This window comes from Aythya fuligula, chromosome 10, assembly GCF_009819795.1.
Source record: "Aythya fuligula isolate bAytFul2 chromosome 10, bAytFul2.pri, whole genome shotgun sequence".
NCBI classification, from domain to species: Eukaryota; Metazoa; Chordata; class Aves; order Anseriformes; family Anatidae; genus Aythya; species Aythya fuligula.
The window spans coordinates 12,158,624-12,182,827 of record NC_045568.1 but is presented as its reverse complement, the minus strand read 5'-3'; the positions used below and the strand labels follow the sequence as shown (position 1 = coordinate 12,182,827).

The window sequence follows — 24,204 nt, the reverse complement described above, 5'->3', positions numbered from 1 at the left end:
GCAGATTGAAACTACCTTCTGTACTGGTAAACCCACCAAAAAGACAAATCCATCTGAAAAAGAGCTTGCTTCCACCACAAGGCAGATGGAGGCTACAACCAGAGTGCCTGCAGGAGGAGGTGTGACTTTCTGTACTCCAGCTCCTGCCTCTCTCAATCCATCTCTTCCCTCGGCTGCCTGTGCTGCTGTCTCTGCTTTACGGATGGGAAAGCAAGACCTGGAGGCAAGGCTGGACGTCCAAACCGTGTCTTCCTCCAGCAAACAGAATTACCAAGGCAATGCTCTTTGAAGAGAAATAACCACCTGGACAGCAGAAATGAATGGATAAAGAGGCTTTATTCACCTGTGCATGTGTCCTAACTCCACACCACAACTCTGAGTAATAATATACTTTAAAGTTGTGGGGTTTTTTTGTTTGTTTGTTTTGATTTTTTATTTATTTTTTAATTGCAAGTGAATTGGAAAAGGTTTATCCAGAATCTCACCAGGAATCTACAAACCCAAAGCCTCTGCCCCTAGAGTGAGTCACAGCTTCAGTGAAATTGCAGCTTTCTCCCATGTAGAGAGGGCAGCTGCTGCACAGGCAGGTCGTCGCCCTGCTCCAGAAGCCCGGGGTTGTTGGCAATGTGCATCCCAGCGTGGCTGGAGCCAGCCTGCTCCCAGCTGAGGGGTGGAAAGCAGAAATCCCAGCTGGGCACTGGGGCATGAGGAAGGGCAGTGGGATGCCAAAGGCGAATGACTGGAGTTAGTAACTACTGGTTTTTAAATTGAACAGCAAGTGATGCTCAGTGCTTTGAAATTTCATTATCTTAACTTTGTATCTTACGCCTCTTGAGAGAATGATTATTCATTAAGTCTCTTTAACTTACCCTTCAGCCTTGTAGGTACTGACTAATAATGACTGTTTTATACAGCCTTTCAATTTCATACTAAGTGGTTATTTAAAAGAGAGGGCTGCCACATATTAAAGCACGGTTTGGATGCTCTGATGGTAGGGACAAGGATATACCATTCTTCTTCTCTTCCATTTAACTGAGGTCTCAAGAAAATATGACTTACAAAAAAAAAAACAACAACGAAAAAAAAGGCCAACCAACCCAAAACCCACAACAATTTTTCCTTAAAACTTGTTTTGTTTCCTAATGGACAAAGCATTCCCTTTGGATATGGGAAGAGCTGTGCTGCCTTCAGTGCTGACACCTACTGCAGGGCTGCAGAAGGACGGGGTCTTGCCAGGACCAGGGTGTCGCAGGGTCTGTAAGGCAGGTGCTGAGATAAAAGCATGTTGCAAAGCTTAAGGCACGTTGCTTTCTATCCTTGTTCTTCTGCCCCCTCTCTTTGCTCTTGTGAGTCTTGGCAGTCTCCGGACACATCACCCCAGCAGTGCCTGGGTCAGGTTTAGAGGTGTCTGTCCCCAGCCCTCCACCAGGACTGCGGCTCTCTCCCTAACCCCCTTCTGTCATGCCGCCTCTGCTTTGAACCTAATAAACAAGCCTCACGGTGAAAAGCATTTGTGCTAACCTGGATCTCTTTGACAGAACCAGGCTAGGCAGCGATTAAGCACGCGGCGCTGCGTGCCAGGGCTCGGCACCTTTGGGGCAGGGTGGAGGGGTGAGCTCTCGGGGTCTCCCATCGCTGCCACTTGGACCAGCACCGTGTGCACCTCTGGGCTGCAAAGACATGTCCTGTGTTCAGAGAGACAACAGCAGCAGCGATAAGGGGGCCGTACATCTCCATCCCCTGGGCTGTTAGTCCATGCTGTGTGCCCTTCTCAGTCAGCGCGGGTGTTTCTGCATTGATTTTTGCCACATCAGCCTCTGTCTGCACCCTGTGCTTCCCTCCCACCTCTCACTCTGCCTTCAGTGTAACTGCTCTGTGCCACAGACAGGTTGAGTACAGGCAACCTCGGTGTACCTCCACAGCCCCCCTGCTTCTCTTTGACCCCCAGCCACAAGCTGAGCGTGAGTTTCTAGATGAAACCTGCCCGGCACCACGCTCCGGTAAGACATGGGGAAAATAATTCTTCCCGGCCCTGTATCATCCAGCAGTCACATTGCTGTGACTATTATAAAATCCATCACGGTCTGCTCTTCACTGTCTGACCCGACTTCTATACTCAGCCGTGTTGCAGCTGAAATTGGCTGGCTTTTCGTGCTGTTCGGTGCAGTTTTGGTTATATCAGCGAGAGGATATCCTTAAAGGTGATGGTCAAAGCACGTATGTTTATAAATCTCATAAATGAATGTAAACAACAAAAAAAGCTAGAGCAGAGATGTTGGTAAGAGAAAGGGCTTGTTCCTTTATGTCTGACTTCGTGGGGCACTCTCTGGCTCCTGCTCAGGCAGGTAGATCTCTGTTTTTTGATGCCAGGCACCTTTCAGGAGCTGTAATCTCTGTCCTGCACCCAATACATTCAGATGCTGCAGGTTTCTTTCTTCCCACGCAGTTTTGGCACAGCAGCTCCGTCAGCTTTAAATGAGATGATGCCATTCCCATAGCGAGGCAGGAGGGGTGATGCGGGGTGGAGGGGATGCTCTCGGTGTCTCTTCGTCATGCGGATGGCAGGGAGGTCAGGAGGGAGTCAAGTCAGAAATCTCTCTTGGGTTTCTCAAGACAGCAGCAGGTCTTGCAAGCAAATTTGAAAATGCAAATGCTCCCAGAGATGCATCCTCACATCTCGCATGGGCTGAAAAAGTTCTCAGGCTGGGGAGGGAGGGAAAGATTGGACACCACGAGCTCCAGAGCTGAGAGCAGCCCTGAGTTACCCAGTTGTATGCCAAATTTATCTGGGGAGCTGAAACAACTGGAAAACGTTTGTTTTGTTTCGTTTTGTTTTTCCTAATTTTTCCACGGTTATTTTCCACCTGGAAAATTCCCGGGCCACTCTACTTCAAAACCAGAGAAGGGCTTATATTAGCCACAGCTCTGAGCTAGGTGCTCGCCAGGCAGCAGTGCTAATGCCTGCCACAGCCAGGGGATGTCAGCAGTGCTGGGCAGTCTCACCTCCTGCTGCTGGACACCTCGCAGCCTCCCCTTAAAGGACAACCAACAAACATTTGCAGGGATTTGCTGCTTCTTTTTTTCTTTTTTCTTTTTTTTTTTTTTTTTTCCTTCCCAGTTGTGGCTTCCAGAGTTCAAGTGTGAAGCACCGTTTTGTCAAAGGAATATAAATCCCCTTTCCTCCGAGCTCCTTTTCCCCATTAACCACTCCCCTCCTGGGTAGCAGACTGAGCGTTGTACCCATTTGTCTCTTTTACAGCTGCGAGCAGAAAGCCTGGGGAGCCTTTGATCATCTCTGACATCAAGAAGGGGAGTGTAGCACATAGGTGAGTACAGAAATTCCTGCCTGCTAAACCCGAGGCAAAATACCCACTCCAGTAAGGAGAGGCAGAAAGATGCCCCAGCAGTAGCACTTGGGTCTGGATTTTGCCAGCATTCAAGCAGATGTCAGCCTGAGAGGCTTTCTTAGACCACTGTAGGGTTTGGAATAAAAACAGTCTTTACTGAAGCAAAGAGAGTTGAGCTAATGGAGAAGATGGCCAAGGCAGATTCAGAGGTCTGCAGACCCTGCAGATGAATGTTTGGCATCTAAGACCATGTGCTAAAGGGCACCATATATATACATCTCTATCCCATAAGGTGCAATGACTCATCAGGTAGTTTGCTATGTCTCAGCTCCTGCCCAGGTGAGCGGAGTGATTGAATTGTGGTTGCTGGTGGAGAACTGTGCAAATAACTCAGCCTTCACTGACTGCACCTCTGATCCCAACGCCTCATAGCAAGGCGTTCAGGGGGATTTAGTGCTGCTGGAGGGCTGGTTTCTAAGAAAAGGTAGAATATTTGTTGGTTAAACATCAAGCAGTTTTGAGTGCCGTAGGTTACCCAGGCTGTATATCTAAGTAGGTGAGAGCGGCAAAGTAATCTTCCTGCCTTGTTCTGGTTGATGCACGTTTACACAAACTTCCTCTCTGTAAGTTATAATTGGCCCAGCCTCTGTTCACGCTTGTTTCCCAGAAAAGATCAAGGGGAAGAAAAAGCTAATATTGTCATCACCACTGCAGAACTGAATGCATTACTGGATTTGAAAGGCAAATACAAATGTACTTTAGTTTTCTTCTTCTTTCCCCGTAGAACTGGCACCTTGGAGCCGGGAGACAAGCTGTTAGCCATTGATAACATCCGACTCGACAATTGCTCAATGGAGGATGCTGTGCAGATTTTGAGGCAATGTGAAGACCTGGTCAAATTGAAGATTAGAAAGGATGAAGATAACTCTGGTACAGAAATCCTGATGCAAACTGGTGCCTGTCCACTTTAATGACATTTCCCAATAGGTAGTGCAAACCAACAAAGATAAGGGCTTCTGCCTGTCTGGTCACCACTTTCCAATTGATTATAGTTTATTTTTGTTATTCTGCCCTTAAATGGAGTCTGGAAGGTTAAAACCCTGTTCAGTATGAGCATAGCTGAAGGCTGAAGGCTTTTGCTTCTAAGTGCTGCAAGTCTTTCTTATGACCTCTTTCTTATGGCAAATGAAAAAACCTCAGCGTTCCTGTTTTCTCTTCCAGATGAGCAGGAGACGACCGGTGCTATTATCTACACGGTGGAACTGAAGCGATACGGCGGGCCCTTGGGAATAACCATCTCTGGGACAGAGGAACCGTTCGATCCCATCGTCATTTCAGGCTTGACAAAAAGAGGGCTTGCAGAAAGGTGAGGTTTGGGAACAGAGGGGTTGAACTGATATGGGAAAGGGTCTTGAAGCTTACAAAGCCTTCTCTGCAGCTCTTCTGAGGTGTTTCAGCCATTTAGTCTGCTAAAAAGGAAAGGTGCGATGGAGGTACCGCGCACTGTGAAGCAGGAGCAGCCCTGCTGGCCTGGCTTTTCAGACCCACGTTCAGGACATGTGGGCTGGTCAGGACCGTGCTGTTAGGGCAGTGAGAGAGGCTCAAAGCAGGGCATTTCTGGCAGAGTCAGATCCAGTGCGTTGGTTGAATGCAGCAGCTGGGAAAATGTGTTTATCTGCCTCTCTTCCACTGAGGTGCTTCCTAATCTGATTTCCCATGCTACATTTTGCGTGGGGAATGCCCAGCCCGCCCAGGAAAGCACCGTATCCTTCTGGCCAGGGTTCACCTGCTGCTAAACCACTGTTTATGGCCATGGCAGCACTGGGTCCTACTGAAACCACAGATTTTGGGGATCTTCCGACGTGTCTTTGCTGGTTGCTTGTTCTGTTACACACGGAGGTATCTCAGTGCAGGGCTGGTGTGCCTGAGAGCAGCAGACATTTATACTGCATAAATGTAGGTGCTGATTTACCTTCAGCAGCCGGGGAGGCTGGCTGTGTGTGTGTGCCTGAGTCTGAATGTATGTGCATGCGTGGGATTTAAAGGATCAGGACACTGCTGAGAATATAAGGTGGAACTGAGTCATGCACTGTATCTTAATTATTCTGTCTGTACGGTAGCTGTGACGTGTAAATAGATCACTTCAGCAGCCCTGACTCATGCTTCTCATGGGGCTGCTTTACCCCGTGCTGCCTAACAGGCTGCAAAAATCCTCGGAACAAATAGGTGTGAAGTGCTAGACCTTGGCAAAGTTTGACTTCAGATCTGCCCTTTTGCTTCTTTCTGGTTCAAGGCCAAGCTCCCTGTGAGCTGAACGGTAACACAGCTCAGTGCCTCTTTCTGCCTCGGGTTCCTCGAGCTCTTAGCAAGTGCAGTGCTGCACAGTTCCACTGCTTTCCTTTGGTACAGAAAACCGAGTAAGAAGTAAGGAAGAGGGATGAGCTCAGTCATTAGTGGTTCTTCTCTTTGGGGATTTTGTGTCACTGCCCAACTCTGTAGGATTCAGTCTTTTTTCACTAGAAAATACCAGCCCTGGGGTATCCGAGGCTTTTCTGCATAGCAGTCCTGCACTGTACCTGCAGCCCAGCGTGAGAGAGGTTCAGGACAAGAAACCCAGATGATATAAGGCATCAGTAGGTGGCTTTGTACCCTTGCTGCTCTCAGTTCCCTTTGCAGTGCTGTGGCTGTTCCTCCTTCGAACTTGGATGCACATCAGTGACTGCTCTGCGGAGAAAAGTAGTGCAGGCAAGTGCTGCGGTGCTATTGAATTTTGATCAGGAACTGGCACGTAGCAAGGAATGAAAAGCCTTTTGAGAAGAGCAACAGAGCCATTCAGCACGTTCACTGTAGCAGGCTAAGGAATAACAGTGCCTGCACGGGGGAGCAGTGCGGGGACAAAGCAGCATGGGGATGTCTCCAGGTAACCTTGGCTTCTTGCAGGGAGGGTGAGGAGCACTGGGATGAAGCCTGCCTGCAGGAACGTGCATATTTTTCTGCTGAGATGGTGCACATTTTTCTCCTGGGAGTAGCAGAAAGGAGTGGCTTGACCTTGTCAAGGGAAGAGGGGTGTTCTTAGTTTTATAATAGTTTGTCCCTTCCCTGTCAACACTACCCATCTCTGTGCCACAGGCACCCTTCTACCCGTGCTCTGAAGGGCGCGACGGGTTTCTGAAGGTCAGGAGTTAAACCCAAAGCTGCGCCTGGCTTTTCCTGGAGCAAAGCACACGTTTCAGCAGCGACAGCGTGGGGTGGGCTGGGTCCTGGCATCTGATAAGGGGCACACACCAGCTGCACCTGGAGAGGCACAGATGAAGGTCTGCACTGCAGCTCCGGCGGCTTGCTCAGTGCTGGGGAAGGCAGGGTGTCCTCTAGGAGCTGTCACACGTCTGTCACAGCGGGTGACAGGCTGTCTAAGCTGAAAAGCCTCAGATGCAGATGACTTGGGTTTTATCTTGACCTTGAGCATTTTTCCCCTTGTACGTGTCCCATCCTATAGGACTGTACAGAGGCAGCTCAGGATATTGGGTTAGTGTCGAGTGATGGCTCGCTGCCACATAGTCTCTGTTTCCTCTCCTTCAGTGCCTGTGGCTCTACCCTTGACCATGGGACTTGTTTTCCTCCTTCCTGGGGAAAGGGCCAATACTGTTCAATTCTGCTCGAGGTTTAATGGTTCTCCGGGAGCAATTTTCAGCAATCGCTGACGTTTTGAAGTGCTTTTAAGGGCTTAACAGTCTCCTCTACTGCCACCTGGTCAAATAGATGTGGGTGGCTGCAAGAAGGTTTCGTCCAGGAGCGCTCAGCACCAGCCCATGTTTACAAGGGGAAAAAGGGATGCTGGAACTGCCCGTGCCCCAGGCAAATCCCTGCCACGTGCATGCAGTCACCTCTCCTCTAGCACTTTCTGGAGAGCGGTTGCAGCCCCATTTAATCCTTCAAACGTACTGTTGTTCAATTCTGCTTCTCTGGTGTCAGTCGGGCAAGAAGAGGCATGGGGCGTGCAGCTCCTAAGGATGTTTGAGTGATGATGGAGAGGCACAGGGGTCGTCTGCTAGAAACAGCTTTCTCTGTCCCTCCTGTTTGGCTTCGGCGTGCTTGTCCCCAGAGGAGTGCCTGGAGGTGGGCAGCTCAGGGGACTGCGCTTTGATTTACTTTCTCTCCCCAGAAGAACACGTGGCTGAACAGTACTTACCTTCAACTGCTTCTCTTTTCCCTGCTGAGGGAGTCTCAGTTTCTGCAGAGCAGTTTTGTTGTTCTGAGGTGGTCGGTTGGGCTGGCACGGTGGGGGAGAGATGCGTCCCCATGAAGGATCAGTTCCTGCCTCAGTGCTGCAGCAGGAGAACCTCAAATCTAAGCCACTGCAGCCAGCAAAGGATCACATTTAAAGTGTCAGCAGTTAAGCTTGATTTTTTCTGACTATGTAGATGAAACTTTTAAGATGTATTCTGGTTGCAGTGCGATCTATAATTTATTTGAATACTCAAATTTTCCCTGAGGGCTTTTTAGGGCTGATTTGGATGGGACAAGACGGACATCTAGTGGCTGGTCAGGACCATTGTGACAACCTGTCCAAATATCTTAGCAGCAGCAGCAGGCTGATCAGTTCTGTCTGCTCTTTGGCTACGTTTCCTGGTTAGATTTACATACAGTAGATGTTTCGCAGCAGCATTCCTGCTATAGTTCCACATCTGGGGGAAAGACAAGTAGCTGTTTCGCCTGTGATAGTATATCAAATCCTGTTTCTGTAGGAGCAGCAGTCCAGTTTGGACTAGATACAATCTTCGGGAGAGGCACGTTGCCGTGGGCAAAAAGATATGACCATGCAGATTTGCATCTTCTCTTGGCTTGATCATGTGAGGTCCCTGTTAGCTAAACCTCGTAGCAGTGCTGGAGCAGAGGATTGCTGCTCTCGTGTGCTGGCACTGGGGAGCTGGAGTGTGTGTGTGTGGTGAGCACAGCCCAGCCAGCAGCGAGTGAAAGGTCCTGTGTTGGCTGCCAGATCTGGCAATGAGCATGTCCTGCCCTGCCTGCTCTTTCCGAGCAGTGCAGCAAACACAAGAGAGGTAAATTGAGCCCATGTTTGTGGGCAGACGGTGGGAGAAGGATGGAGGAGGAGGAGAACTGCTGTGACTTGTTAGTTCATTCCTGGCTGTTGCTGAACCTAAGGATTTATTTATCTGAGAGCAAAACTCAGTGCTGGGATGTGGCATAGTGTTCTAGCTGCATGGGGGGAGACTTAAAAGATATCATAAGCTGATTTACAACTGGCTCAGCTCATGTTTGCATGCACAGTCTGTGTTGGGCTGGGGTTTTGTTTAGCTTTGTCTCATAATTCTGTCCATCAGTTCATGTGTGATGACCTGTAGGTATCTCCCACTGGAAGTGCTTGTGCTTTTACCGTATAAATCCTCATGGCTTTGAAGAGTTTCAAATGTAAATTGGCCTGAAATCTCAGCTACTGAGGGGCCAGGGACCCAAGGTGTGCATATGTTCATGTGCATATATGTATGTACATACACAGGGGATGATCATGTTTAAAGTGCTGAGTTAATTTGCTATTGCTTCAAGCAGCAACATAATGGCCTGAGTTAGGTTGCCTCTCTGAACTTTCTAACAGCACCCTTTCTCTCCAGAACTGGAGCCATCCATGTCGGTGACCGAATATTAGCAATTAATAACGTGAGCCTCAAGGGCAAACCGCTGAGCGAAGCCATCCACCTGCTGCAGATGGCGGGGGAGACAGTGACTCTGAAGATCAAGAAACAGACGGAAAGTGAGTTGGGGAGCCTGGTTTGGGGTGGGGGAGATGCTAGTGGCCCATGGGATGTCTGTATTGCTTCTGGAAAAATAGTATCACTCTTAATCATAACTTTTCTGTAGATCTCAAAGCAGGTTGGTAAACGTATGGCAATGCAGCTATAGAGGAAGCCTAGGCAGGAAGAAGCAACCTACCAAATTAGAAGGAGAATTTGGGAACTGATCCGTCTTCAAGAAACCTCAGACTCATTTCCTGAAGGCAGATGTCTTGATCCTTGCTCTGAAATACTCTTTTTTCCCCTGCTGACACTTAGCACTGTCACAGCCACTTGCTGAAATAATTGACGTGCAAGTGCCAGTTGGAGACTTGTTAATCATTCTGAGAATGAAGCAGGTGTAATTGAAATTTCAAGGTAATCTTGAGTTAATCGTGATGAGCAATCTTCTGAATGGTCGGAAAATTGGGACTTTTAGAACAGTGGCCTTTGTTTGGTAAGATAATCTGTCCTCATTGACAAAATGCAGACTTTCAAAGGGCTTCTTTATCCCAGCTAATGCTCTGCAAGCTGGAGATCCAGGGTGTGGATGGCTAACAGGATATCTAATCAATGAGGACTTTAAAATATTCAGTACAAGAATGCTTGTGCTGAGAAACCATTCCTTGTATAGCTTTTGCCTGAAAGGGAATTTGTGTAATGATAATAAAGGCCTATTATTGCTAAAATAATGAATGGGAAGGCCTGACTTTCATCATCTGCATTCAGCTTTCAATTTTCCAATCACTAATCAGGGGAAATTCAGCCTCAAAATATCATATCCAGGAGTTCCACCATTGTCTTGAGACTGCATGGGAGACTCTTGGGGGTGGTGGTGGTGATCAGCCCTGAATTGATCCGAGGTTGTACAGTTTTGACAGAGCGTTACAAACTCAGCTGCGGTAGTTTGGGACACGGTTGTGTTGTCATGGGAATCTTGCTGAAACTTAGAAAAACTGAGGCTCCGTGGAATAGAAGGAGCTAAAAACTCTGAGTTTTTTTCTTTTTGTTTTTTTTTTCCTTCAGCTTCGTATAAGAGTATAGCTTTTAACTGTGATGCATAAGCCTTTCCCAGTTACTTTTGAAGAGCTGAAGAGGTTCTTAAGGGTTCTTAAGACATGTACACTACCTGGGCTTGCTCCCACGTCTACTTAAGCCTTTCCCTGAGGCTTGTTCTTTGTGCCTACTAAAGCAGCTTATTCTGATTTCAGAACCCTATCCCAAGAAGTCTGGGAGTATAAACGAAGTGAGTGACCCTGAAGATGAACTGACGGACTCCCAAAAAACTAGCAAGCTCTCTGAGATATACTCAACCACAATTCCTAGTGTGGACAGTGCTATGGAGTCGTGGGATGGCTCCGGCATTGATGCTGGGTATGGAAGCCAAGGTAAGACAGGGTGTCTTTTCTCACGGGTCTCTGGCCCAAGGCGAAGACAGACTGATCATCCAAGCCTGTCTAGAGACTGAACGTGAGCCAAAGACCGTGGTCTGACTGCACTTGCACAGCTTCTCGCTTTCAGCAAGGAACAAAATGTATTTTAAAATGTGTTCCTGTGGTGCTCTGAGTTATATATATGTATTTTAGGTTTTTATTGGCATGTTTCTTCTGGCTTATATGACATTGTACTGTTCACAGCATTTTCAAAACCATTATAACACTTCATAATTCACGTAATCCAGGGAAGTATTCGCTGTCCATATGTCTTACAAAATATTTGGCCCATATCTAACATTTAATTCTCCAGAGAGGCCATGTAGAATGTATTAATCCTCTTCAGGATGTTTTAAAATCCACAAGAACGTCTTGTGACTAGAAGCACTCACTTAACAAAATAATTAAGGTAATACTGCAAGAAAGGATCTCTAATTCTCTAGTGAGTGATCAGATGAACATGTGTCTTGGAGGCCAGGTTTATTCAGCTGTGGTTTCTGGCGGACATATGGAATTGGGATGGAGGATGCTGTAGTCGTGGGAATAGATTTTCTCTTGGAGGAAAGCACTGGAAAATAGTTATTCCAGTTCAGATTTAGTGATGTAAGCTACTATTAGCCCATGTTGAAACAAAACAAAACCCTGAATCAACTCCACAAAAGGAAATTGGTGAAAAGACTGCTGTCCTGAATATTATGTGAAAACAAGGAGGAGTGCTCCAGGAACAGTCTTGCAAAGTGCTTCCAGTGTACTGAGCAAGGTGTCTGCCTGTGCAGTCTAACTTAGAAAAGGACAGCATGGTGCCAACGTCTCACCTCCATCATGCCTGCATCCTCCTTGGTCTGAAGTCTTAATTTGGCAGTGCATTTGTGACAGGAAACTCTGTTAACAAGGAATCCCCTGGCCTGCCTAATGCTGCCATCCTTCTCCATCTAATTGGATGCTAACCCAAGTCGGACACTGGATTTAGCAAAGCAATTGCTTTTACCTGTAAACTGAGAGTGAGTGAGTGAACACAGAGTTCCCAGGAGTGGGGCTGATGCTGTTACCCCATATCCATAGCCATCAGCTTTGCTTCAGGGGCTGTCTGATATCTCCTGGTAACTGCACTTTGCTGCATGGCAGCACTGCGTCTGGAGATTGGACTTTACTTTCTGAATGGAACCCCCCAGATCAGTCTCTGCAGCCTCATGGGTTTTAATTTCATCCACAGCTTTAGGAAACCAATCAGGGAAGTGTTCAGCTGTGCTGGGCCTGGTGGGAACATGCCACCAGGTGGCTCTGAATCCCAGGGATCCAGCCCTTCTCTCAGGAAGGAGGCGCTGGAAGCGGTGGCACCCAAGTGACAGCTCCACACACATGTCCCTGCGGTCCCTGGCCCCCTGCGCCCAGCCCCAGCCTCCTGCCTGCCGACTGCAGGGCCCTGCACCCAGGGACCTTGTTCTCCTGTCTGGCAAACAGCAACTGCTCCTGACTGCTGTAAAATGTTGGCAGGCCCTTTTCTGGGGCTCTCTCCAGAGCAGTCTAACCTTTAAAAACACACAGAGGAAACACTCAGCTAAGTGAAATAACAGGCCTTGGCATTTTCAAAGAAACTGTTGGCAATGTCTTCGGGTATTTCCAGTGCTCCTAGCTGTTTGGGAGGTCAAGTCTCTCTTAATTATGTGTTTCTCCGTTACCTCTTCCTGTTCGTTTGGCACAGCGTGTGATGGAAGTGCATGATGTTTCTTGGAAGGGCTGTGGGGATTTCTCTGAAATGTTGAATGGGCAGGAGGAGGTAGGCAGGGGACTCGGGAGATTTATTTCCATTGCAGATGGCACTGACGTTGCTGAGGAATGCTCTGTTTTGGAAGGTTTCTGTCCAGGCAGCTCCTCGTGAGACTTGGAGGTCTTGTGACAAGTGTTGGATTTGCATCTGGGATTTGCAGTATGGGAAAGTCCTTGGGGGCAAACTTAGTGAAACTTGTCTGGTTTCATATTAATGGTCCATTTGATCATGAGAAGTTGGTTTGGTTAAAGCAAGAAGAGATGGGAAGAATGTCCCCTTGTGAAAGACTGAACTAGAAGCCGAGTGTAATCCAGATGGCCTCAGGTTTGGGTTTTGGGGAAGGAAACTGTCCTGGCTCAGTGTGATTTATCCGCCTCAGTTTTCTCACCAGGTTTTAACGTCTTTTTCCCCTGCTGCTTGCCTTCCCTAGGTACATACATACCTCAGGCTGCGGGCATTGCCCTTCATCCACACGAATGGAGACACAGCAGGCAAAAGAGCAGCACCCCTCCTGGGGACCCCAGGAAAAACTACCCCTACATGGATGGAAGCTTCAGTGAAGACGACTGGGACAAGCCCAGCAGGTGCGGAGGGGAGGGAGGAGGCAGGGGGGCAAACATGAGGGTGCAAGGACACTGAATGTGATGGATTGGATCAGCCAGAGGTGGGGAGGGCCAGTGATGCCCCCATCTTGGCGTCAGGCAGCTGTGGGGCGGGGTGCTGGGGTGCTGATCTGCTCTGTCAAACCACCTCCACGTTGCCAGCTTGCCCTGGGCATAGCTCTGCAGCACATCTGCCATGGCCAGGTGACATTTATATCTGGAGTTAGGGCAGTCTCAGCTGCATGGACCACAGGTTCTTACTATGTCTTCTACTCCTGCCATGTAAAGGCTGCAGTACTTACATAGCTCAGGTATAATAAGTAGTCATGGCCAGGGCTGTCCTCCGTTGTGTTGGCCAGACACGATGAGTGAGGATGCATCTTCACAATACCGTCACAAAGCCAAAAAGACCAACCAAAACTCTTGTAGGACCAGTATGAGGTTGCATGTTCAAGTTAAAATCTCCCAAAGGTGTGGCTGGAGCTCTCTTTCCATCACACCTCGGCCCTTCCAACACACAAACAAAACCATGCCAAGTGAGCACGATCTAGCTAATCCCCCACCTCAGCCACAGAAATCCTGCAGGGCCACCCAAGCACACAGAAGAGGCTACAGCTGCCCCTCTCTTTGGGTGAAAACGCTGCTGGATCTGCCCTGGCCACTGACCCACACACGGTAGCCAAGCCTCGTTGCTTCGTAACTAACCCTCCCCTCGACATCCTCCAGAGTCCCCATAGTCGTGTGTCTCGTGTTGTTACTGTCGGTTCTTTTTTTCGTTATTAATTATTTTTCCTTAATTTTTGTTTGTCAAAACAAAACCCTTAGAACATCTCATGGCCATTTCCACCTATTTAAAGATGATCAAACTGGCAGGAAGGCTGGCAGCGGCTGAGACTTTGTTCTTGTTTTGCCTCTCAGCGAGAGCCGGCTCACAGAGGTCGTTGTTCTCTCGGCCTTCCCAGTGAGGCCGCTGGCAGCTGAAGTTAGCAAATCTGAGCCCTCGAAGCCCTGCATGTCCCTAATGAGGGCTCCGAGCCCTGATATCAAAGTGCAAGTGAAACGGTTCATGCTGCTGAGCCCTTATTATTAGGGAGAAAAACAAAATGTCTCTAACCCCAGCTGCCTTTAGCCTGGAAAATCTTGCTGACCTGGTGGTGTGAGAACCTGTCCTGATTCATCCAAGTCCTGGGCGTGTTTGTTGTATTGCTGAGCTGAGAGGCAAGAAACTTGTAACTGGAAGGGACATTTGCCTCTTAGGAAACCTGGGAGCAGAGGAAGGAAATGAGTAAGGGGAAAGAATTGAAAATTCCTTGTGGGGGGAAATTTGGGTTTGTTTTTGTAAAGTCTTGCTGGGTGTTTTTTTGACCTCTCTGCCTGGTGTTAAAGGCTGCTGCTTTACAAGCTGATTCTGATGAAAGGTAGGGGGTTAATTTAAAATAAAATAAGCCGTGTCAGATACCACTCTGCAGGCAGGCCATGATCCCACAAGGAACAAAAGTATGTGTGTTTGAGGTTCTGCCTGCTATAAAATCCCATTGAAACCACTGGATGAAAAGCATTGCCGAAGACTTTGCTATTAATACAGATCTGGAAAAAGAGTTCTGTTACTATCCCAAGGAGTTATTACATGCCGAATTGAAGCTAAGCTCTCTCTGACTTGTACTCAAGTAAAATGTTTTGACTTTGCTAAGTGGCCCTGGTGGGTAAGTGTCCCCTCCTGTTAGCTCTGATGCCCGCTGTGCCATGCAGGGAGCTGCCAGATGCTGCAGAGGTGGAGCCTTGTCCATGCAGCTCTGCATAAGATGCATGGAAGATGCATTAAGGCTGTTCTAATGTCACTGTCTCCCTGGGGTATCTCCCTATGATACATTAGTGGATATATTGTGATTTTGATTTAACACCACAGAGTTTCCTTTAAGAGGCTCCCATTACACTGCACGCTGATGATCCAGGTTTCCCAGCGCCTGGTGTTCAGTAAGCAGTGGCTGGACAAGAGTGTCACCTCCTTCTCTAGTTTGTTTGAAGGACTTCAGCATGTTTAATTGCTGTTTGCTTTAGAAGTCCAAGAATTGAACCTGACTTTGTGGTCAGAGATAAGAGACACCGAAACCACTGGGTGGGAAATCGCTGACTCCCCAGCGGGACACGCGCGGTGCGCACATTAACACGTGTTTGCACCAGCCTGAGAGGTTATCACTGCCTCGTTCTCTGCTGTAGACAGAGCTGGTAACAGTCTGTCCACAGCTGTGGGTTCAATGACTTGTGTAGCACAGAGACCTCCTGAATGTAAGAGCTCACCTCCTTGGCCATCCCCAAGCAAATGAACCTCGGTTTGGATGGGTTATACGCTGACACTGTCGATATTGCTTGCTGTAGTATGTGTTTACTTGTCCAGCCTAGGGCAATCATTTTTATATACACCTTTGCATTATTACTCTCATAGATACCTAATGTATTTATCATTTTCTCACCATGTCTGTTACCCTCTGTGTTTTTCTCTCTCTTCTCAGGTGTTCTGTGTCTCAGATCTGAGCTCTATCCCATCAGCCTTTGTACTAACAGTCTCTGAGGCTCCTGGTTTACCCATAACGCATCCTTTTTTCTTTCACTTCTCTATTTCACCAAAACGTCTTCCTAAACCTACAATCTTCCTACAGGCACTTTTTAATTTACCCTTTGAACTTTGACATTACTACACCAACTTAATTCTTCCTTTGAAGGACGCTTGCCCCGTTAGTAAATGCATGGAGGTCTCGTATTCGGACTCTTGTCTGAAAAGTTCATATTGTTTGCTTTTGTATATGAAGACTCTTCAAGTCTCTGCTTTTACTGGTGAGACACTTGCTGTAGCCTCGCGGCTTTCATCGCGCTGCAGAAGAGTGCTGACAATGTTTGGTTCCTACGTTACAACAGATACCCCAACCGCCAAAATGGCCTTGAGACCACTCACGAGGATAGTTTTTGGCGTGTTTTTGGAGAAGCTTTGGAGGATTTGGAAACATGCGGCCAGTCTGAACTTTTGAGGGAGATTGAGGTAAATCACTTCCTGAATTTTCTGCTGATCTGTTTTGCTCTTGACTTAAATGCTGAGCTGTTTCCCCCACATGTTACTCGCCCATAGCATCCCTGTGCTGCCAGTGGTGTGAGGAAGGGTTCAAGTTTAATCCATTTCAGGGCCTGTGCTAATGGATAACTACATCTCATTAGGCAGTTACTTGCGTGCACTTTTCCCCTGAGCTGAGGAATTACCCACCAGTAACTCCACGCTCTTTTTGCAAGCTGTTGCTGGCCAACAATCTGCACGTGACTGTTGGCAAACCTTCCTTATCAAACGGTAAGACTTCGACTTGGGGAGATAGTGTCTGTCAAACGCACTCAGAGGCCAAGCAAAATGAGCCCCCAAAAGCCCATTGGGACTGGAGCCTTGGCTTACTTCAAGTACAGACAGGCTCAACATGCGTCTTGCATTCAGCTGTTGCTCTGCCGGAAACTGTTTCAGTAAAATGGGTAATTGGAAGCTTTTCAGCCAGCCTTCCTCTGGAAAAATCTGAGAAAGTGATTGCTTCCTGCAGAAATAAAGGTGTTTCCTCTCTTCACAAGCCACTTTCTCTTTTCTTTATCCAAAATGCTTTGTAGGTCATGTTATTGTGTCCGGTTATAGGACGGGGAGCCTGCATTTCTGAGCTGTGGGATGCAAATAAAAACCTCCCCTGAGACTGCAGAGCAGCGGGCACTAAACCTGCCCAGCAGGACCCAGCCACGGGCCCCCTGGCTCCTACCACAGCCTGCATGGAGGAGCAGGACCCAGGGAGCTCCTCTCTCCCTCAGCTTTCTGGGTACAGCAGACTGGGGAATGCTCACTAGGCTGTGTCCTCCATCAGCCCTAAAATGTGGTCGGTGGCCAACGTAGTTCCCTAAGGCAGGGAGGAGACTGGAAACTGGTGGGTGCTGCTCTGGCACGTCATGCAGGAACGGCGTCCCCATGCAAGGTCTGGTGAGGTGCCTGGAGAGATGCCAGATGCTGGACTGCGTTGGCTGCTCCAGTGTCATAACACAGATTTGGGGTTGGAGATGCTCTCTGGGCATCTGTGGTCTGTGTACTTGCTTCAGCCAGCAGAGGATGCCCATTACAGAGGGGTACAACCCCAGATCCTATGGGGTAGGTCTCCCTTGTCTCTCTGCAGTCTGCTTTTTTATGCACAATTGCATATTGCTCAGGTTTCAGAGAGAAAAGGCAGCTTCTGAATATTTGGAGGTGGAAAAAGAAAGTCCTGATTTGGTCTCTCTGTGAAAATACAAGTGATGAGGGACTTGCCAATTCTTCTTTCCTGCTTCATCATTAGCAATTTTAAGAGGGGGAGGAATCTCAGTGACATACATTGTGCTGAAGCATGAAGTGATATTATTGGTAGTCTTAACTGTTTAAGAAAGCTGACTTAAATACACAAAAAGACAAAACCTGAAAAAAAAAAAAAACAAAACACACAAACTGTAACTTCTTCCCTTGATCAATTATGTCCTGGACCTGGATGTATTTAGAAATGAGCTGAGGCAGCTGCTATCAGCCTCTCTGAACCACTGGTGGCTGCTTAAGGAAAAGTACTGCTCTGAAATGATGCAGAGATGTTTCCCTTCTGTGTAATGGCTGATCTTAATGTGAAAAAAAGGGATTTGTTTGGCTACTGTGAAATGCCAGGATAGAGAAAATAATCTTTCTGCCCATGCCTTTTCCAGAGATTCGTGGTGCAGGGATGTGTGGGCTTTTGAGTCATGCTGTTTGGAGCTTTGGCAATTATAGCAGTGCTTTGAAAAACGCAAAGAAATTTTACAAAGATGAACAGCTCTGGGGATTTGGAGTCTTTAGCACATTTTTAGAGTGTTTTGGAAAGTTCTGGGGACAAAGAGAAGTGCGGTGTTTGTAGCAGAAGTCTGATGGCTTTCAGCTCATCTTTTACTGAATCCATCGTAGCAGTAACCTGTTCTCTGTCCGTTTGACTGTCCTCCACGAGGCGTGGTGTGGGAGGTGTGGTGTTCTCTGGGCTCTTGCTGTATTGCAGGATTCCAAGCCCCAGCTCCCGAGCTCTGTGATTTGATGTCAGGTCTCTCTGTAAATCTGATCCTTCATGTTCTACATTTGAAGAACAAGAGTCATGCAAGAAGGCCCAGGATAGCTAAAATTCAGTTGCCTGGCACTCATGAGATACCTGCCTGATGCCTTTTGAACACTTGGGGTGGATGACAGGGATGCCCAAACGTTAGGGAAGGTAGATTTGGGATTTGTTTTGCCTCTGCCAAGTGCTGAGCTGCTGCCATTTTGCTGCAGAGTGGGACTCTTCCCAAAAATTGCCCAAACCAACTTTCCCACTGGTGATGGTTGCAGTGAGAATGGGATTGTGTAGCTGAATTGCTAGAGACATCCCGTGTTAGTTTGGGACCCTGAAGGTCTCGGGTAAAAGAAGTCCTGACCCAAGTCAGCAGTGAGAGTGGGAATCCTTCTGCTCTGCTCCCTGGCCCTGCAGTGCCGGTGTCGGTGTGGCACGGTGTCCTGGGGAGCTGGGGCCGGCTGAGGTCAATGAACGAATGTACCCTGGCTGGCTGCACAACGCAGCGTTTGTTAATCCAACTATGTGGTAACTCAGCATCCTTCCAGTGGGTAGCAGGTATTTGAGTTTTGTCCAAACTCAAGGTGATTAAGTCATTTTTTTTCAGGAGGACCTGGCAAGTGCTGGGAAATTCACAAGCTAAAAGGGTAGTGCTGGCATTTTCATTACTGCCACCTGAATCTGCTTTATTTGCCTTTGTTCCAGCTTGGAGCAAAGAGCCAGCGGGCCGTGATTAGAGGTTTAGTTGGATGGTATTTCCCCTGTGCACAGGAGCAATTGCTCTTTGACTTGCCATACTTAGCGCTGCTGAATTTTGCTATCTGCTCCCTACCTTTCCTTCTCTTTCTTTTACCTTTTGACATTTAATGGGGCTGCAGGCCCTTACAGCCTGAACTTTGAAACGATGAGGGCTTTCATTATGCCGTGTAAGTGGGCTCTGGGACCTGGAGTCAGCTGAGGTTCCAGTCTGGATTCTTGACTCCTTCGTTAGCTTTGATCAATGCAATCTCATTAGTGAAAAGCATTGCCAAATGGAGTAGAATCTACTTAGGGGCATCATTTAATGGATGTTATCAAGGATGACCAGGCTTAAATACTACTTAATTTCATATTTTTAACTCAGTTTTACTCAGTGAAGGCTCCCATTTACTGACAGATAAAATCCTCATTTCTCTGCTGAATTGGGCTCTGCGGAGCCCAAAGCTCTGCCTTCCTGGGGCCTCGCCAGCACGGGGCGATGCTGATGGGGAGCTGCAGCACTCAGACATAGGCTTGGAGATCCAGGCTGACACCAGTCCCTCTGGGAGCCCCAAGATCAGGATGTTCATCCATCTCAAATCGCAAAAGATCCCCAGATGAGGTCTGCCTGGTCCTGTTTGTATACAAGGGGACATCAAAAAGACCATATAATGGCTCAGGTTGGAAGGGACCTTAAAGACCACCTAGTTCTGACACCCTGCCATGGGGGGCTGGATAGGAGATGCTCTACAGATGCTTCCTTCCATCTGGAAATGGCTCTTACAGCCAAATGAAAGAGCTTCTTGGTCCCTACCTTTCTGATTAACGAGAACCAGAGTGCCCCCCTGTTGTCCTTTCTGCTATTTCTGTTGCCACACAGTCCGTCCCTTCCCACTGCCAGCTCAGCTGAGTGATTTTGTGCCCTTGCCCTACAGGCATCCATCATGACGGGGAGCGTACACAACCTGGGCCTGGAGGGCAGCAAGCTGCTCCTGGACTCTGTCAACCCGTCGGGACTCAGCCCGTTGAGGAAAGCCAACACCGGCTGTGATGACGGACAGACCGAGGGCAGCAGCTCCCCTGCCAAGAAGAACGAGAGGAACCTGGACATGAAGAAGATGGAGAAGGAGATGCAGGAAATCATGTCCCCTACCCCCCTCGAGTTTCACAAGGTCTGTGTAGCCAGGGGTTGGTCTGGCTGTGGCCCCCCTCGATGGTAAAAGCTGCTGGGTGTTTTGCAACCCTGTAGGAAACATCCTTTGTTCAAAGGGACTGTTGGTAAATGTTCCTTGCCAAAGCTGTCCCCGACCAAGGTGTGCAAGAAAGGTTTTCAGAGAGTCAGATTAAGAGGAAGGGGCCTCTTCAGGAGCGTAATGGGACTTAGCTGCCATGCTTTGGTGGGGTTCAAACCCGTGCTTTGCTGTTTGCCTTTATTTTATGAGGTTTCCAGGTCCCTGTTTTCTGTGGTTCATTAATTGGTGCTACAGATACAGGTGAGAGAGCTCCATGTACGGCCCCATGGAGACCAGCTGACACTTTTCCAGTAGCACGCACCACTCCGCAGGCCACTTTTCCTAAGAAATAATGTATTTTCCCTCCCCCTCCTCTTCACCCCCAGCCTTTCTAAAAGTGGTGCAAATGGTAGGACTTTAGTGATGAGATACTTGTTTGAATTCAGTCAAGTTCAGGTTTAAGTGTGGTGCAAGGCAATGGCAATTAGAAGGAGTAATTAATTAACTGTAGAAACTGTTGGTGCAGAACGCAAGTAGGGAAGGGATCTGGAGAGGTTTCAAAAAATCTGATTGCCTTTTTCTTTCCTAGTGTGACTTTAGAGCAAAACCTGCACTTAGGGCAGCTAGGAAAAACAACTGTTTCACGTTTGATCTGTTCTTGTCCTTTAGGGCATGGCAAATGCACCTTTAAATAAAACTTCTTCATTCCTGAAGGAGGAGAGCTGTGTAATTAGGTGTGATAGGGGGTGGCTGTTCTTTCTGCTGGAGCATCTGGTGCTGGCTGTGCTTGGAGATGAGTTGGAGGCCAGGTGGGCTGCTCCTGTGCATCAGCCTGGGCTCTGTCCTTCCCAAGGACTGCACAGCTGTGAGGCTTCCCCAGCCGATAGCACGTTGATGGAGCCAGAGCCTAATGAGTTCCCAGCTTTGGGAAGCAAAGGGAGTTATGGTGGGGGGAATCATCTGTCCTTCAATCTGCATTAGCTGATTTCTTAAAATCCACCCAGGAGACCCACAGCAGAATTGCTGGAGGCCCACACAAGTTACCTGTGCTCTTGCTGTCCTGCCAACCCTGTACATCTCCTCTGGCCTCTGCAGCATTAAAACGTGTGCTTTCTGCTTCTGTCCCTCCAGATGACACTCCACAAAGACGCAGAGAGCGAAGACTTCGGATTCAGTGTGTCGGACGGCCTGTTAGAAAAAGGTGTCTATGTAAATATGGTCCGTCCGGATGGGCCAGCAGATCAGTGTGGCCTCAAGCCATATGACAGAGTGCTTCAGGTAATAAATGCAAAATGCAGTTCTGGAGGCTGGGACGGAGTGAATGAGTGGCTGAGAGGAAGAGAGAAGTGAGACCCACCCATGGCAGCACTAACTTTAATGAAAGGTAATAGTTAGCCAACTTAGGTGAGCACCTACCACCACGCTCTCACTGAGACCTGTGTTTTACAATAACAAACCACGAGGTAGCAAAGCTGGCTCCCCGAGAGTACACCCATCCCAGGGAGCACCTCCATACAGAGCCTGTCCCAGCAATGGCCATTTTGAGCTCGGGCAGCTCACGACCAAAACAACCAAAAAGCTGTGTTGCTTTCCCTCCTCACCCTTGGTCCTTTTCCTGTCGTGTAAGAGCGTGATTTTTGGATGAACTAGACTGTGTTGACCAACATGCGTTCTAGTGAATCTCCCCTTGTGGAATTGAGCAGTGTTCATGAAGTTCGGTGCATGCCTTTGACAACTAACAGCCTTCTAGGAACAAACCATCCTTCAAGCAAATTGTTTTTCACGGATATTTTTCTTCAAAAGATATTTGATCTGAAACAACCGATGCAGAAAGAGAATAAAAACTCTGGTCAAAAGCACAGTCTGTAATTAACATAACTTGGGCATATCTGCCTACCAGAGGGACAAGAAGAGCACGGTGAGTTTTGAAGCTTGGAAAGGACCTTTATATGGACGAAAAATCACAAGTTTTGTATTGGGGCAACTCAGATAGCAACTGAGAAAGTGCAACCCTGCTGGAAAAGTTGCCACCATTTGGAAATGCAGATATTGTGACCATATTTGGAAACACTCAGAAAGATGTTTAGTTTTACTAATTTCTAGGCGGGGGCTGTTAGCAGTAGAGTCAGAGCCAATATATTATGTACAGCAGGTAACTGGAGAACTGGCGGGGCTGTGGGGAACCTTGTTTAAGCTTGTTATGGTCTCCAGCCAGTTGGCTGCTATACAATTATTCCTTCTCGGCTTCAAATAAAAGATGGTGCAAGAATGAACAAGAAGCTAATTAGGCTCTAGGCTGCCTTGCTGTTGAATGTTGGATGTGTCGCTCTTTGCGAGTGCCAAGTGCTCCGGGAGGTGTGCCCGAAATCCTAAACAGAGCGGAGTGGAGACTTTTTGAGACCCCCCCTTTGATACGCCGTGCCGCATGGCTTCCACCTGTGAGAAGATTTGCCGTCGTGTTGACACCTGTGGCAGAGATGCATTGCTGAGGATGCTCCTCAGTGCTGCTGGTGATGGGCATGAAGATGTCTGCAAACAAGCTCCAGCTCTGAAGGCCAGCAAAGCACCCAGTTCCCTGCTAAGGACCCTCTGCCTCTCGGCCGGATGGATTAGCCAGAGCGTGGCATTGCACTAACTTCATTTTTGCTCTGGAGCTGCCTGGCCAGCATGGAGCAAAGGCAGAGCAAACTCATGGCTTCTCTCTCCTTGTCCCTGCACGATCTGGAAACTGTTGCTAGTCACTTACTTCTCCGTAAGGAGCGGTGTTGGGTTCAGCTGCGTGGATGCCAGATAGGGCAGGGGACACTGCTGCCGTCACAGAGCCCAGCTCCGTGGGCACGCATTAATCCTGGGAAAGGGTTTTGGATGCAAAGGTTGCGTGGCCTCATCCAGCCCTTATCCAGAGAGAGAAGCAATGCCTGGCCTCAGGGGTTATGTTCACTCCAAAGGTGGGTGGGAAATTCCTTTCTCCCTTCCCTGCCTCCCCTCCCTGTGCCATTTGCCAGCCCCCTCCATCCTGGGGCTGTTGTGGCACCAAGCCCAGGCGCTCCAGTAGCTGTAGGCAGGACAGCTGGGGTGGCTCTTGCAGGTGACCCAGCCTAGAAATGTGCTTGAAGATCTGCAAGAGGCAAAAGGAACAGTGCTTTCACTGCTGAATCCTGCAGAGAGGATTTGCAGTCTCGGCAGCCTTCTTCTGAACCCATGTGAAATGCATTCAGACTCCTCCAAAATGAAGGGTGTAAACGGGGAGAGGAGAAGCAGGAACTGTTCAGTATAGTCCTGATTTGCTGCTGGCTGAGCTGAAAAATGGTTGACTGAAGCCTCGGAGTCTGTGTTGTGTTTGTTTTCTAGGTACTGAATACCACACATCACAGATTTAAATCCAGTAAAAGCCACAATGGCAAAAAAAAATGTGGAAAGTTGCAACATTTCTCTTGCCGACTTGAATTGGAGAATTGATTTTGAGCCCTGTAGAGTTTAATAGTCACAACACTGTCCTAGACTCCAGGGCTCAGGATTTATTCTTGTTCCAGATTTTTTCCCCTTCCTCTACCAGATACTGAGTTATTTCTCAGCTAAGCAAGGACGTGCCCAGCTTGATGGGAGGCCCGTGCTCAGCTCTGCTGTGACCCCTCACTCAGAGTCCCCCCGGGCGTTGTGTGGTTCACAGGTGTGGGTTTAACACCAGCCTTGCGTTTTCTGACTAACAAACACGGTGTTTCTGTTGTTCCTCCCCATGGCACATCCTAAATCCATCCCGGCAGGTAAACCGCACCCGAACGAGAGACTTTGACTGCTGTCTGGCCGTCCCCCTGATCTCAGAGGCTGGAGACAAGCTGGACCTGGTGATCAGCCGAAACCCCTTGGCGCTGGCTGCCAACGCTCCCCTGGAGGGGAATGGAGAGCTGCCGGCACAGGCAGCCCGCGGCGCCGAGCTCAAGGCGAGCGTCCAGACACTCTGAGCGGCCGGCGCTGGGGGCCTCTGCCAAGCCGTTGTGGTATTTGGGGTGTTTTTCCTCTTTTTTTGCACTGGTATTTGTAAACGCTGTGTGTACCATAACCTGCAAGTGGGGAGGAGGGTCTTCGGTGAGCTGTCGCCTGTAGACCGCCAAAAATTGCTGGGAAGGCCGGATCTGGACGCGCATCTCGGGCCGTGGGCAGCGCAGGGAGGAAGGAGCATCCCTCGCCATCCC

At 48.5% G+C, this 24,204-nt stretch overlaps 1 protein-coding gene across 1 annotated transcript in view; it reads left to right on the top strand.

Annotated features, from left to right (window-relative positions):
- GRIP2 (glutamate receptor interacting protein 2) overlaps positions 1-23,973 on the top strand; it is a 75,574-nt gene extending 51,601 nt beyond the window's left edge. Inside the window, exons 15-24 of the mRNA XM_032194457.1 lie at positions 3,260-3,326; positions 4,132-4,277; positions 4,569-4,713; positions 8,978-9,117; positions 10,348-10,524; positions 12,768-12,921; positions 15,853-15,973; positions 19,715-19,951; positions 21,143-21,289; positions 23,776-23,973. Of these exons, the coding sequence (XP_032050348.1) occupies positions 3,260-3,326; positions 4,132-4,277; positions 4,569-4,713; positions 8,978-9,117; positions 10,348-10,524; positions 12,768-12,921; positions 15,853-15,973; positions 19,715-19,951; positions 21,143-21,289; positions 23,776-23,973 (1,532 nt within the window). The remainder of the gene's footprint in view (positions 1-3,259; positions 3,327-4,131; positions 4,278-4,568; positions 4,714-8,977; positions 9,118-10,347; positions 10,525-12,767; positions 12,922-15,852; positions 15,974-19,714; positions 19,952-21,142; positions 21,290-23,775) is intronic.
- Positions 23,974-24,204: the final 231 nt, after the last annotated feature.